Source organism: Theropithecus gelada, chromosome 16 (assembly GCF_003255815.1).
Source record: "Theropithecus gelada isolate Dixy chromosome 16, Tgel_1.0, whole genome shotgun sequence".
In the NCBI taxonomy this organism is placed as follows: domain Eukaryota; kingdom Metazoa; phylum Chordata; class Mammalia; order Primates; family Cercopithecidae; genus Theropithecus; species Theropithecus gelada.
This window is the reverse complement of record NC_037684.1, coordinates 53493811-53508902: the sequence shown is the minus strand read 5'-3', so window position 1 is coordinate 53508902 and position 15092 is coordinate 53493811. Positions and strand designations below refer to the sequence as shown.

At 58.9% G+C, this 15092-nt stretch overlaps 3 protein-coding genes across 6 annotated transcripts in view; 1 reads left to right on the top strand and 2 right to left on the bottom strand.

Moving 5' to 3' along the window:
- Positions 1 to 2502, bottom strand: part of SLC26A11 (solute carrier family 26 member 11) — a 36429-nt gene extending 33927 nt beyond the window's left edge. Inside the window, exons 1-3 of one of the 2 annotated variants that reach the window (XM_025361556.1) lie at positions 2406 to 2488; positions 1116 to 1362; positions 107 to 384 (exon numbers count right to left, since the gene is read on the bottom strand). In XM_025361556.1, the coding sequence (XP_025217341.1) occupies positions 107 to 384; positions 1116 to 1349 (512 nt within the window). In that variant the 5' untranslated portion in view covers positions 1350 to 1362; positions 2406 to 2488. Of the gene's footprint in view, positions 1 to 106; positions 385 to 1115 lie in introns of both variants that reach the window. The other variant, XM_025361555.1, reaches the window with a different exon arrangement.
- A 9-nt stretch (positions 2503 to 2511) lies between these two features.
- On the top strand, positions 2512 to 13585 carry SGSH (N-sulfoglucosamine sulfohydrolase). Of its 3 annotated transcripts, none has more exons than XM_025361557.1 (8): positions 2512 to 2698; positions 5839 to 5999; positions 7934 to 8039; positions 8307 to 8457; positions 8743 to 8899; positions 9186 to 9267; positions 10785 to 10988; positions 12020 to 13585. In XM_025361557.1, the coding sequence occupies exons 1-8, from the start codon at positions 2611 to 2613 to the stop codon at positions 12577 to 12579; spliced, it is 1509 nt and encodes a 502-aa protein (XP_025217342.1). In that variant the 5' UTR covers positions 2512 to 2610; the 3' UTR covers positions 12580 to 13585. The 3 variants fall into 3 exon arrangements, with proteins under 3 accessions (XP_025217342.1, XP_025217344.1, XP_025217343.1); XM_025361559.1 differs by having other exon boundaries at positions 11134 to 13585; XM_025361558.1 differs by lacking the exon at positions 12020 to 13585 and adding an exon at positions 11849 to 11913.
- CARD14 (caspase recruitment domain family member 14) overlaps positions 13534 to 15092 on the bottom strand; it is a 41868-nt gene continuing 40309 nt past the window's right edge. Inside the window, exon 22 of the mRNA XM_025361554.1 lies at positions 13534 to 14720. Coding sequence (XP_025217339.1) covers positions 14513 to 14720 — 208 coding nt within the window. The 3' untranslated portion in view covers positions 13534 to 14512. The remainder of the gene's footprint in view (positions 14721 to 15092) is intronic.

Below are 15092 nucleotides of genomic sequence, written 5' to 3'. Positions count from 1 at the left end.
CCCACACCCCCACGACACACACACACACATACCCACACCCCCACGACACACACACACATACCCACACCCCCACGACTCACACACACACACACACACACACCCCCACGACACACATGGGGATAGACCTTGAAATGCAAACAAGGAAATGCTGAGGTCAAGGGCATCCCCTTGGCAAGAAGGTAGAGCCTCACCCAAATGCAGGACCCCCATGGTCAGCTGGATGCAGCCGGACAGGAAGGCCAGCAGCACAGCATAGGCAGGCTCGTGGAAGGTGTAGAAGGAGACCAGGAGGGACATAATGGCGGTGGGTCCCAGAGTCACATCCCGGGAGGTGCCCAGGAAGAAATAGACGAAGCAGCCCACGAAGGCAGAGTAGAGGCCGTACTGTGGGGAGAGGCGGCGGTGAGCACGCAGGAGGCCGAGGCCTGTCCACCAGGTCCCTAGTGTGTGCGTCCAAGCACGGGATCTGTGGGTGTCAGCTGTGTCCCGGGCACCCAAGCACGCACAGGTGAGAGGTGCACCGCCCTGCCCTGTGGGTGGACCTGCGGTGATCAGGAGGTCACTTCTTCAGCAGCACCCAACTGGGGGCTCAGGGTGCAGACAGCAAGGCAGAGGGTTGGTGCAGGCCCGTGTGCTGTGTCCAACTCTGAGGAAACATTCTTTTTTTTTTTTCCTGAGACAGGGTCTTGCTCTGTCACCCAGGTTGGAGTGCAGTGGCACGATCTCGGCTCACCGCAACCTCCGTCTCCCGGTTTCAAGCAATTCTCCTGCCTCAGCCTTCCCAGTAGCTGGGATTACAGGTGCCCGCCACTGCGCCTGGCTAATTTTTGTATTTTTAGTGGAGACAGGGTTTCACCATTTTGGTCAGGCTGGTCTTGAACTCCTGAGGCCTCCGTGAGTCATCTCACTGGCCTCTTCATAACCAGCTCAGTGTCTGTGTGTGCCAAACAGGCATAGGAACCTGGATCAGCCCAGAGACAGTCATGCGTCACACACTGTAAACCAAAGGTTCCTTGGCGCCCAGGGGCTGGAAACCCGGAATCTGCTGGCGTCTGGGATTGATACTGTGTATTCTGCTTCTGAGATGTGGCTGGCAGCAGGGTCAGACAGCTCACCTGGGGTGGGAGTCCAGCCACTTCAGCATAGGCCAGTGCCTGGGGAATGGCAGTGAGGCCAACTGAGAGACCGGCGATGAAATCCATCTTCAGCCACTGCAGGCAGTAGCTCGGCAGCCACGCCAGGATGGGCAGTCTTCTCTGCACAGCCGCAGGCGAGCAGCAGCAGGCGCTGGAGGCCATCCCGGGGCGGGAGGACCTGGCCTGACCCAGAGCCGTCACCGAAGAAGGCATCTCCACGGTAGGGCTGGGGGGTGCAGGTGACATAGACCAGCAGTGAGCGCGTGGCCTTTGAAGAACCCGGCAACACTGGTCAGGGTCGATGGGTGTCAGGAGGGGTCACTATGGGTCTCCCCTTCCCAGGGGGACTGAACCAGAGGCTCTGAGAGGAAGCCAACAACGTGCACAAGACTGGGACTGGGCCAAGACTGGAGGGCCCACCCCATCCCTCATCACTCTCTCTCCCTGAATCCCCCCCGTGCAAATCCTGGGTGCCTTCTGTCCCTTCATCCTCAACTCTCCCAGATAAGAAACTGATAAGTGATTTCTTATTGAGAAGTCTGAAGACTAATTAATTAAGCTCAATACTTCTGGCCCCTGGAGAACCGGCTTCCTTTGCCTTTTTTCCCCTCTCAGGGAATTTAACCGGGAGAGAAGCAGGGCCCGCGGGCGCACCCTAGGCTGGCGGGGGGTGCGGGTGACAGCCGGGAGATCCGGAGGGGTTCCGAGGTTTTCCAACTGCGCACCAAGGCGGGCTCCACCCACTACGGTGGACTGCGGCGCTCGTGGGGGGCTTGGGGAGGGGGGGGTCCTCGGCTCCTGAGGCCAGGCCTCGCTCAGCCCCCACCTGTGGCTTTCAGAGTCCTGGAATTCTAGTTGCTTCTGTGAGGACATCAGAGGCGCCCGGTTAATTCAGGTGCGCAGCATCTTCCAGGGACCCGGCGCCAGCGCACAGAGCTGCCACCCCCACCCCACCACGCCCCCGGCCGCTCCGGGCAAAATCCACTGCCCAGCCCCCGGCCCCGCCCACGAGGCCGCTGGCTCCGGATCCTGGGGTCCCCGGAGGAGACCCCGCGCCACCTGACCGTCCGCGGTCCCTTGGCCCCGAGCAAGGCCGAGGGCCGCGGCGACCCGGGTGGGGACGCGGCGGGGGAGTGGTCCCCACGAGAGGCCCCCGCACTTTCGGACTCCGCACTGGCCCCCGCGTCGGCTGCCCCGGGCGACCCCGGCCACTGTCCGCACCCGCCGCCCCCGGTCCCCGCTCGCCGCCCTTGCGGGCCACGGACTCACCCACTCGTCGGCGTTGCAGCTTGGGGGTCTCCTGGCGTCGCCGCAGCCGGGTCCGCAGGAATCGCCTGGGACAGGCCGGGGCGGGGTCTGGCGCGCTCGTGACCGGGGGCGGGGCAGGGGGCGGGGCAGGGGCGGAGCCGAGCGAAAGACCAGAGCCGGGGCGGGAGCCGGAGCCGGAGCCGGAGCCGCAGCCGCAGCCGCCGCCATGCGCCGGCCCGGGCCCGCCTGCTGCGCGCTGCTGCTAGTCCTGGGGCTCTGCCGGGCGCGCCCCCGGAACGCACTGCTGCTCCTCGGTGAGTGCCGATGGGTGTCTCCCCAGAGACGGCAGCAAGGGCTGGAGGGGTGAGCCCCAGCATCCAGCACCCCTACATTTACCTCCTGCCGCTTGTCCCCACCCTCCTCTGACCCTGCCCAGCCAGGGCTCAGGGGTCCTCGGATCCCAGATCGCTCTCGGGAGGGGATTCCAGAGGAGGGGCTGGTACTCAGGTCCCCAGAGACTGCAGATAGGGTGCCCTCCTGGCTCTGGCTCTCATCTCCTCCCCGCTGCAATCTTTTCCGACCCCATAGGCTGTGGCTCAGCTGTCTTTTCCCTTGTCCCAAGGGCACAGCCCTTCACCACCCACCCACCGCCATCTCCCCCAATCCCAGTCCCTCTCAGAAACCCCAGGTTCCTCCAGCGCAAGCACTGTGTTGCTCACAAGACTTCCGGTTTGAGTAATCAGGGCTCTGGCCCATGACAAGTGACGAGGCCAAACCCAAGGCCTGCGATTCTTTCCCCTTCTGAGGTCTGGCGTCCTGCCAGGTGCCCTCTTTCTGATTAATTTTGTGGTCTCTGGGCGGGGGTTCGGCTCACTGTAACATAAACAGCTCTCCTGCCAACTCCTCGCCTCCCAGAAACTCAGCAGAGAACCTGCATGGATCCTCATCTGTGTATGAGGATTCCTACAGGAGGTTTTCAGAGCCCAGGCTATGCGGCCACTGGGCTAGGGCCTGTCTTAGCACGGACTGCCATGGATTGGCTTAAGCAGAAATGTATTTCTCACAATTCTGTGGGCTGAAAATCCAAGGTCAGGGTGCCAGCTTGGTTGGGTTCCAGTGAGGGTCCGCTTTCGGCTTACAGGTGGTCACCCTCTCACTGTTTCCTCACATGACAAGTGGATGGGGGTGGTCTCACTTCCTTTTCCTTTCTTTTTTCTTTTTTTTTTTTTTTTTTGTGAGACAGGGTCTCACTCTGTCACCCAGGATGGAGTGCAGTGGCACAATCACAGCTTACTACAGCCTCAACCTCCAGGCTCAAGTGATCCTCCTGCCCCAGCCTCCCAGGTAGCTGGGACCTCAGGTGCACATCACCATGCCTGGCTAATTTTTGTATTTTTTGTAGAGACAAGGTCTCACTGTATTGCCCAGGCTGGTCTCGAACTCCTGGGCTCAAGCGATCTTCCTGCCGCGGCCTCCAGGGTCCTGGGATTACAGGCATGAAACACTGCACCTGGCGCTCTGTTTATTTTCTTATAAGGCCGCAGTCCTGAGATCAGGGTCTCATCCTTATGAATCATTTAACCTTAATTAAGGACCCTGTCTCCAGATACAGTGATGTTGGCATCAGGGCTTGAGCGTATGAATTCTGGGAGGACACAGTTCAGTCCATAGCAGGCCCACAGCCAAGTGCCGAGAAACTCTGGGTTTGGAGAAGGGCAGCTTTCCTCCTGGCCTGTGGGTAGGGGGGTAGGGAGCACAGCCCATCCCCCTCTCCCTCCGGGTTTACCTGGCTGCCATGCGCTCACACCCCGTGGGGACTGTGGGGTGGAGGACAGGAGCCCAGCTGGAAGGTGCCCAGCCTCCTCTGCCCGTGGACCTCTGAGGGAGACTCTGAGGGAACTGGGGAAAGTGTTGGTCCTGGGGGCTCCCACCAGCCTCTCCTGTGGTGCCCCCAGTGTCCTCTACTCCAGAGCAGGGGAAGAAGCTTGGTGTGGTTGTGGGAGTTCAGCGGCCCGTCCCTGTTTCCCGCTGCCCAGTGTGTGGCCTTGGGCACTGCACCTCACCTTTCTGGGGCTCAGCTGCTTTGTGGAGAGTGAAAGCGTTGAAATAGACAACCTGCAAGGTCACTAGGCCTTTGAGATGGCATCAGTGAGAAGCAGTGGTGGGACGCACACACATAGATCTTTAGACGTGCCCTGGGTGAGGCTCTCCTGCCCTCTGCCCCACGCAGTTTCTGCGGAGCCCAGAATTGCCCAGCAGTTCAGTGGCCGTGCATTCAGCCACTGTGGCCATGCGCGGCTGTGGAATGCACGGCTGTGGAATGCCCGGCTGTGGCCATGCATTCAGCCACTGTGGCCATGCGCGGCTGTGGAATGCCCGGCTGTGGCTATGCATTCAGCCACTGTGGCCATGCACGGCTGTGGAATGCACGGCTGTGGCTATGCATTCAGCCGCTGTCTGCCTAAATGCCTAGCCAGCTAACATGCCCATCCAGGTGGCATGCCTACTGGGGTATCATCAAGCTTGTTGGGATATCATGCCTACATGAGTATCTTGCCCACTCGGGTACCATGCCTGCCTGCTAACATACCTATGCAGGTACCAGGCCTGCCTGGGTACCATGCCCATCTGCTTATACCCCCCAGCTGTCAGTTCAGCCTGTGTACCGTGCCCACCTGCCAACATACCCACTGGGTATCATGCCTGCTTAGGATATCATCAAGCTTATTGTGGTATGATGCCCACTTAAATACCATGCCTGCCTGCTAACATACCACCCAGGCATCATCCCTGCTGGGTACCAGTCCACCTGCTAACACACCCACTGGGTATCAGGCCTGCTGGGTACCAGTCCACCTGCTAACATACCCACTGGGTATCAGGCCTGCTGGGTACCAGTCCACCTGCTAACATACCCACGGGGTATCAGGCCTGCTGGGTACCAGTCCACCTGCTAACATACCCACTGGGTATCAGGCCTGCTGGGTACCAGTCCACCTGCTAACATACCCACTGGGTATCAGGCCTGCTGGGTACCATGCCCACCTGCTAACATACGCACTAGGTTTCATGCCTACTGGCCACCATGCCTGCTTGCTGATATACCCACCAGGTATTGTGCCCACTAGGTACCATGCCTTCTTGCTAACATACCCAGTGGGTATGGGGTCTTCTGGGTACATGCCTGCCTGCTAACATACCCACCAAGTATCAGACCTGCTGACATGCCCTCTGATATCATGCTTGCCTGATGTACCCACGCGGGTGTCATGCCTCCTAGGTAATGAAGTGCTCTGTCAGAATAGCGTTTAGCGATGAGTGTTCATGCTGAGCCAGTACCATGCCCACCTGGGTATCTTGCCTCCTGGCATCACAGCCCCAGCCTCCCTCACTCCCAGTGCTGTTTCTCATGACCGCAGCCCACCATGTGCTCTCTGTGTCCCACCTTACGCAGCGGATGACGGAGGCTTTGAGAGTGGTGCGTACAACAACAGCGCCATCGCCACCCCGCACCTGGACGCCTTGGCCCGCCGCAGTCTCCTCTTCCGCAACGCCTTCACCTCGGTCAGCAGCTGCTCTCCCAGCCGCGCCAGCCTTCTCACTGGCCTGCCCCAGGTGAGGTGCAAGGGCAGGAGGAGGGGATGGGCAGGGAGTAGACAGGCTCCGTCCGGGGCCCAGGCCTCTGCCACGTCTCCCATCCCCGGGCTCCCTGGGGGTGTTGCCCGCTTTTCCTCCCACCTCCAGGAGGAGGCAAGAACAGCCTACGGCCGTGAGTGCAGACTAGGGGCTCCAACTCACCTACCAGCCCTGGCTCCACTGCTATGTGTGGCCTTGAGCAAGTAACCTACCTCCCTGTGCCTCAGTTTCTCCATCTGTAAGATGGTGGGTATAATGAGATGCCACTCTAGTTATGGGGATTGGCGGGGCTCATGCTTCGTATGTAAACAGCGTGAGGCCTGTGGACTGAGTCAGCGTGACCCGCCATCGCCACAGTGTCCCAGGAACGCCATGGTGCGGGGAGTGGCTGCTGCTGGGCACACACACTCCTGTTTTATTGCGGTAAAATGCACAAACATCGATGTTCCCATCTTAGCCATTTTTCAGCACAGAGTTCCGGGGCATGAAGTGCATTCACGTTGTTGTGCAGCCATCACCACCATCCACTTCCAGAACTTTTCCATGTTCCCAGACAGAAGCTGTGTCCCATGAAACACCAGCTCCACGTTCTCCCTCCCTATCCCCTGTCTCTATGACTCTGACTGCTCCAGGGGCCACATAAGAGTGGAATCACACAGGACTAGTCTTTTTTTTTTTTTTTTTTTTGAGTTAGAGTCTCACTCTGTCACCCAGGCTGGAGTGCAGCAGTGCGATCTCGGCTCACTGCAGCCTCTGCCTCCCAGGTTCCAGCAATTCTCCTGCCTTAGTCTCCCAAGTAGCTGGGATTACAGGTGCACACCACCACACCTGACTAATTTTTGTATTTTTAGTAGAGATGGGATTTCACCATGTTGGTCAGGCTGGTTTTGAACTCCTGACCTCAAATGATCTGCCTGCCTCGACCTCCCAAAGTGCTGGGATTACAGGTGTGAGCCACCGCGCCTGGCCCCCCTTTTGTGTCCTTACTTCACTCAGCACAATGTCCTCAGGGTTAACCATGCTGTAGCACGAGTCAGAACTTCCCTCTTCTTTAGGGCTGAATCATATTCCAGTGGATGGATGGACCCCGCATTTTGCTTCTCCATTTATCCGTCAGTGGGCCCTTGGGTTGCTGCTACCCTTTGGCTGTTGTGAATAAAGCTGCTGTGAACACGGGTGTTTGAGGACACTTACTGTTTTTTTGTTTGTTTGTTTGTCTGTTTGTTTGTTTTTTGAGATGGAGTCTCACTCTGTTGCCCAGGCTGGAGTGCACTGGTGCCATCTCAGCTCACTGCATCCTCCACCTCCCAGGTTCAAGCCATTCTCCTGCCTCAGCCTCCCGAGTAGCTGGGACTACAGGTGCCCACCACCACACCCAGCTAATTTTTGTATTTTTAGTAGAGACAAGGTTTCATCATGTTGGCCGGGCTGGTCTCGATCTCCTGACCTCGTGATCCACCCGCCTCAGCCTCCCAAAGTGCTGGGATTACAGGCGTGAGCCACTGTGCCTGGCCGGCAGTCTGAGTTTTTTAAATGTACAATATCTTTTACAATATAAAAATAACTAGGTAATAAAACAAGGCCTGGCCCTGTCTTTCATTCTGTAACGTGTGATTGTAATAGAAAAGTTCAAAAGTACAGACATGCAGAAAGAACATCAAGGCCGCCCTCGTGCCAGTGCACGCCCTCCAGGTCCCCTTCTTTCTTGCGAAGTCCTCCTTTCACAAGAGGGACCCAGGGCCTCTTGGGCAGGGAGTGGGAGGTGGAGGCAGTCTCTCTGGGTGCTGGCCACTCGAAGTCTAAATCAGGGCCCCGAGAAGGCCCCTGGGGATGGGAGGACCGTGGGAGAACAGGTGCAGCAGGCGGGCCCTGGCTGCCTGGGGGCCCTGGATCTCATGCACCTTTGCTGGCAGCATCAGAATGGGATGTACGGGCTGCACCAGGATGTGCACCACTTCAACTCCTTCGACAAGGTGCGGAGCCTGCCACTGCTGCTCAGCCAAGCTGGCGTGCGCACAGGTGAGGACCCTGTGCCAAGGACAGGGCGTGGGGTGAGGCACCGAGGCCAGGCCAGAGCCCAGGAGGTTTGGCACCTTGTCCCCACGCACCCTCAGCCCCTGTGGCCTGCCCTTAGCTCTTGTCCCAAAAGACCTGGGCCTGGGTCTCCTGGCTGGGCTGTGAGTCCACGAGAACCCACAGTGCGCTTAGGGCTGAGGGGGGCGAAGAAGGGAGCAGAGGGGGTTGGGAGGCAGAAGGGACTCTGGACAGGCCTCTCTTCCCATCCAGGCATCATCGGGAAGAAGCACGTGGGGCCGGAGGCCGTGTACCCGTTTGACTTTGCTTACACGGAGGAGAACGGCTCCGTCCTCCAGGTGGGACGGAACATCACCAGAATTAAGCTGCTCGTCCGGAAATTCCTGCAGACTCAGGATGACCGGTAGGAGTCGGGGCCCCTGCCCCTTCCCCCTGGCGGCTGGTCCCAGAGCACAGCCTGGAGCCTTCAGGCGGGATGCATGGGCCCCCACGTGGCTGGAATGGGGGCGGGGAGAAGGTTCCAGGTACTCGAATTAGCCTGGTCAGAGGGAGAAGAGACCTGGGGAAACTGAGGCGGTGAGGGTTACAGGTTGACTTCCAGATACAGAGGAGGAGGCAGAGCCAAGGGGCTTCCTGTGCCAGGCGGCATTGGCCCCGCAGCCTTGGCAATGGGCCTCCTCCCGTGCAGGCCTTTCTTCCTCTATGTCGCCTTCCATGACCCCCACCGCTGCGGGCACTCCCAGCCCCAGTACGGAACCTTCTGTGAGAAGTTTGGCAACGGAGAGAGCGGCATGGGTCGTATCCCAGACTGGACCCCCCAGGCCTATGACCCACTGGACGTGCTGGTAGGAGGGCCCCTCTCGCGTTTCAGGATGCCCGTCAGCCCTGGGTCAGGGACCTGGGCCTCCTGCAAGCTTGCAGCCTTGGCCCTAGATGATGAAGAAAGATGCGCTGACCAAACTGGATTCAGGTTCCCATCCTTGGGACCACAGAGAGAACCGTAGAGAGACGGGGTGGTCCAGAGTGAGGCTGTTCTGGGCTCATCCATTTGTAGGAGGCCCCAGGGAGAAGGCTGGACGCTGCTCCCCTCGTCCATCTGTTCTAAGCCTGGCTCCCCACCGCCTGCCCCAGGTGCCTTACTTCGTCCCTGACACCCCGGCAGCCCGAGCCGACCTTGCCGCTCAGTACACCACCATCGGCCGCATGGACCAAGGTGGGCTTGCAGAATGGGGCACTGAGAGGGGTGCCACGGCCTGGGTCCCCAACCTGGGCCAGCGCCCTCTCAGTCAGATCACAGCAGGGTGTGGGTGAGGGTCCCAGTGTGGCAGGCCCTGTGCTGCAGCCGGCAGAGCCCACATTGAGAGGTGGGGCCTGTGGGTGGCATCAGGACCCACTCCGGGACTGCCCTGATATGGAACTGCTCCTGGGCGGGGGCCTTAGGGCGCCCCAGAGGTTGGGTGAGGACTTTGGATTCTTCCAGCCACAGGACCTGGGTCGGATTGGGGGTTTGGAGTTCCCTAGCGTATGCAGATGGAGAACTTGAGGTATGTGAGTTTTTGTGGTTGTCCGAAAAAGCCCCGTGAACCGGATGGCTTACAGCAACCAAAATTTGTCCTCTCACAGTTCTGAGGCCAGAAGTTTGAAATCAAGATGTCAGCAGGGTCACGCTCCCCTGAAGGTGTAGGGGACACTCTGCCTTTCCTCTTCCAGCTTCTGGGGGCTGCGCCAGTGCTCAGTGTTCCTGGGCTGGTGGTAACATCACCCCCATCCCCGCGTAAGCCTTCACACGGCCTTTTTTCCTGTGTCTCCTCTTCTGTCTGTGTCTCCGCTTCTTCTTCTTCTTCTTCTTTTTTTTTTTTTCTGAGACCGAGTCTCGTTCTGTTGCCCAGGCTGGAGTGCAGTGGCACGATCTCGGCTCACTACAACCACCACCTCCCGGGTTCAAGCGATTCTTCTGTCTCAGCCTCCAGAGTAGCTGGGACTGCAGTCGCCCACCACCATGCCCAGCTAATTTTTATATTTTTAGTAGAGACAGGGTTTCACCATATTGGCTAAGCTGGTCTTGAACTCCTGACCTCGTGATCCACCTGCCTCAGCCTCCCAAAGTGCTGGGATTACAGGCGTGAGGCACCGCGCCCAGCCTGTTTCTGCTTCTTATAAGGACCCCGTCGGATTTAGGGCCTGCCTGAGTACTTCGGGATGATTTTGTCCCAGGATCTTTATCTGCAAAGTTCCCCTTTCCAAACAAGGCCCCCTTCACAGATGCCAGCACACATGTCTTTTGGGCTCGGGGATCACCGTTTAACCCACAACAGGAGGTCGGGACCTTTGCCATTGCCCTGTTGGTGCCGTTAATTCTTAGCAACCTGGGAAACAGTGGGTACAGAGGAAACCTTGTCTTCTGGCCCCTGTCCTATTTGCTCCATGGGACAGACGCGAGATTCCAGAGAACTCAGAAGCCGGCGGGCACCAGGGAGCAGCTGCCTGGGGGTGACACAGAAGTGCCAAGGGATGACTGGAGTCCCTGGAGGCCTATTCGAGGCCTGCTCAGGCAATGGGAGCTGGGCAGAGCCGGGCAAGAGCCAGAGCTAGTGGGAAGAACTACAGGATGCTTTCAAATCCGGAAAGCGCAGAGCCCAGTGGCCGGATGAAGCAGCGGGTGGGTCTGCACACACCCCTGCCTCCGTGCGTGTCTGCAGCTGAGCTCTGCTTCCCGGCCCCTCACCACAGGAGTTGGACTTGTGCTCCAGGAGCTGCGTGACGCGGGTGTCCTGAACGACACACTGGTGATCTTCACGTCTGACAACGGAATCCCCTTCCCCAGCGGCAGGACCAACCTGTACTGGCCGGGCACTGCTGAACCGTTACTGGTGTCATCCCCTGAGCACCCAAAACGCTGGGGCCAAGTCAGCGAGGCCTACGTGAGCCTCCTAGGTACGCCTGTCTGTCTCCATCAGGGAAGGGGTGGGAGTGGATCTGGGACGGGGCCACGACCTGTCAGATGCTGCTCCACACCCATCACCTAACGTGGCTCTCAGGTCATCTGGGTGAGGAAGGGACTGTCGCTCCCCCTCTGCAGAGGAAAAGGATGAGGCTCAGAGAGGTGAAGTAAGCTGCTCAGGACTGCACAGCTGATAAGCACTAAGCTAGGATTCTCGCCTGGATCCCACTGCTTTCAAAACCATTGCCTTTTCTCGCCTACCTCCAATGAGCTTCAGAATCACCTGGAATGCTTGTTAACATCCAAACTGCAACCCCCAGAGTGTCCCATTCAGTAGATTTTGGCGGGCTCAAGCATTTGCATGTCTGACAAGTTCCCAGGTGATGCCAATACTGTGGGCTTGGGGACCCCCGTTTGAGCATCTGTGCACCCCATCCTGCCTTCCTGGGGGACCCAAAGCACCTCATGACCCTGCTCATTTCTAAAAAGGCCTGGGACATCTAGTCCCATGTTATGGACGTGCAGACAAAGATAGGGGTGCAGGAAGACTTTGTGAGGGGCTTGGGGTGAGCCCCTTGGCACAGGGCAGAGGCTCACGTGTCCTGCCCACGGCCTGGCAGAGCCTCCAGGTGGGGTGGGCCCGGGGCAGCAGCAAACTCAGGTTCCCTTTCCCTCCAAGCTCTTGCCCATATCTCTCTCTGGCCCCAGATTATGAGCCAGGAGCACTATGGCCACACCCACCACAGGGCTGGAGTAGACGAGCTGCTGAAAAATAGACTTCTTTTCTGGTCCATAGGATTTTAGAAGGATCCTAAATGTCACCGAATCAGGGCCTCTTGTTATACCATTCAAGGCACCATGGCCCAGAGAGATGACATGGCGGTGAGAGGTGCCCGACAAGGCACCTCCCGCTGCTGATTGGATTGGAGAGGGTAGCCGCCCTGAGTGACATAGGTTCGGCCCTTCCAAGGGCAGTCCTGTGTGCTGAGGGCTCTGCTGCTCTGAGATGCCGCTTCCCTTCCAGACCTCACGCCCACCATCTTGGATTGGTTCTCCATCCCGTACCCCAATTACACCATCTTTGGCTCGAAGACCATCCACCTCACTGGCCGGTCCCTCCTGCCAGCGCTGGAGGCCGAGCCCCTCTGGGCCACCGTCTTTGGCAGCCAGAGCCACCACGAGGTCACCATGTCCTACCCCATGCGCTCCGTGCAGCACCGGAACTTCCGCCTCGTGCACAACCTCAACTTCAAGATGCCCTTTCCCATCGACCAGGATTTCTACGTCTCACCCACCTTCCAGGACCTCCTGAACCGCACCACAGCTGGCCAGCCCACAGGCTGGTACAAGGACCTCCATCATTACTACTACCGGGCGCGCTGGGAGCTCTACGACCAGAGCCGGGACCCCCACGAGACCCAGAACCTGGCCGCCGACCCGCGCTTTGCTCAGGTGCTGGAGATGCTTCGGGCCCAGCTGACCAAGTGGCAATGGGAGACCCACGACCCCTGGGTGTGTGCCCCTGACGGCGTCCTGGAGGAGAAGCTCTCTCCCCAGTGCCAGCCCCTCCACAACGAGCTGTGACCCTCCCAGGAGGCCTGTGCACACATCCCAGACATGTCCCTGTGGCCGGCCAGCCTGGGGAGCACTGACAACAGCGCTTCCGTCTACACTCCCGTCCAAGGAGGGTTCTTCCTTCCCGTGGGGTCACTCCTGCCAGTGCCTGGAGGGGGACCAGAGCATGTGCCCAGCCCCTCCACCACCAGGGACACTGCCATCATGGCAGACGACACGGCCGTCCTCGTGTCTGAACCACTTCCCAGCACGGGAATTCTAGACGTGTGTGATCTGTGGACAGGGCAGCACCCCCAGCCCATGACAAGGGAGTCTTGTTTTCTGGCTTGGTTTGGGGACCTGCAAATGGAAGGCTTGAGGCCCCCTTTAGGCTTTGGCAGCCACAGATACTTATGAGCCCTTCACGGACAGCAGGCAAGGGCTTCGGTGCTGCGTGGGCAGTACACAGGTCCCGCCCACACTCACCTGGGAGCACAGCGCCTGGCTCTTACCAGCGTCTGGCCTAGAGGAAGCCTTTGAACAACCTTTGGGCAGGTTTCTGCTTCTTCTGTTTTGCCCCATGGTCAAGTACCTGGTCCCCAGGCAGGTTTCAGCTGATCGGCGGCAGGCTCCCTGAGTAATGAGCTTGAACCTGTGGTGCTTCTGGGCAGAAGCTTATATTTTTTGAGAGTGTCCAAAGATGAAGGTATGGCAATGCCCGTCCTCTGACTTGGGTTAATTCTTGGGTGGCACTGGCATTGCTGGGTGGCGATGTCCGTCCTCTGGCTTGGGTTAATTCTTGGGTGGCGTCGGCGTTGCTGGGAGACTGCGCCGTTCCTGCCCTGCCTCCGCCCACCTCAGGAGCAGAAGCCCGGCCTGGACACCCCTCGAAGGAGAGGGCGCTTCCTTGAGTGGGTGGCTCCCCTCGCCCTTCTCTCCCCATCACTCCATACTGGGGTGGGCTGGAGGAAGCCATAGGCCAGCTATTGTAAAAGCTTTTTATTTTAGTAAAATATGCAGAAGTTCTTTTTCTGAACTCATTTATGATGATTCCAACCTGAATTCTAGAACAGCTTCCTGATTCTTGGACACTGCTGTCAAAATGACCTTCAGTCTGCAACAGCCCGAGGCGGCGGAGGCAAGGCCAGGCGCTGGGGGACCTGGGTCCTCCCCGAGCCCTGAAGGTGCAGTGAAGATGTTTAGCCCAAGAAGGGCTGGGGTGCAAAGCCAGGTCGGGGGAAGGCAGAGTCTGCCGGACCTTGTACAGGGATACTGGTGCCAGGCTTCTCTGGGACACCCCCACCAAACGGGCATGGAGGCCACGGGGCACAGACCCACTGAAAGTACCATCTCCACCACCCAGAGGCTTTATTTACAGGTCAGCACACTGGTCTCTGTAAACTGGAGTTCCTGAGGCATCGCAGCCTCAGAAGCTGAGAAAAGGTGGCCAGGGTCACAGCATATGTGGGCTTGTGCCTCTGCCCCAGGCAAGGGTGGCAGCAACCTTGGGGGCCACCCAGACTCCCCACCCGCTGCCTCTGTGCTTTTGGAGCGAGCCTTTGACACTTCAGAATTGTAAAGGGAAATGCAGCCCCCACAGGTTTGAATCGGGCCTGCAGACAGGCGGTTCTCCAGAGAGGTCCGGGGCCTCCGGTTCCAGGGAAGGTGTGGGAAGACGTCCCTCCTGTCCCACTGCAGAAATGTCCTCAGGGTCTCCCGTCCGGACCATGCCAAGCCTGGTGAAAGGTGAAAATGTTTCCACAGAAAAGTGTGCAGTTACAAGTGGCTTCACCGTGTGTGACCTGCACGTGCTGAGGGTTCAAGGTTAGACCCCAGCCAGAGGGGAGAGCAGGCCTCATGAGCCAAGAGCCCACAGCTGTGCCAGTAGGGTCTGGGCTCAGGAACAGGACCGCATTAACAGGCACGCAGAGGCCCCCACCGTCCCAGGAAGGGGCACGGTACATCATCGGGGGTTCCGCTCCGTCCACACCACCTTCTTCTGCTCGTCGGCGATGGCCTGGCGGACACAGCTGACTAGGCCGTCCAGGTCGCTCCAGCTGTCAGGAGCCAGGCTGCTGTATAGACAGGGTGCCTGGTCCAGGTGTCCCTCCTCCTGCCTGGCGGCCTCCAGGAGCTGCTCCTCTGAGGTGCCCAACCGCTGTAGGCCCTTCCTGCACAGGCCAGAGATGGGATGGGGCAGGCTCAGGGGAGAGCAAGGCGCCCAGGAGCCCTGGCTAGAGTAGTGATGACATGCACCCAAACACCCCTGAACACAGATGGCCTCGCTTTGAGGGGACCTTGTAAAGAAAACAGGCCCCAGGCCCCAGTGGTGGGAGGCAGTTGTCTACAACACAGCCGTGGTTCCTGGGGTAGAAAGGGCACAGTGGCAGGACCTCTCGGTCTGTGCCCAGGAAACCAGTCATTGTTTTACTGTTTTTTTCCGTCCTTAGCCAACAAGGATTCGATTGTGCTAGCCGAGCCCCAGTAAGTGCGGAGGCACCTGCCATGGGCTTCAGGGGAGCCCAGGAGCCACTTCAAAGCCC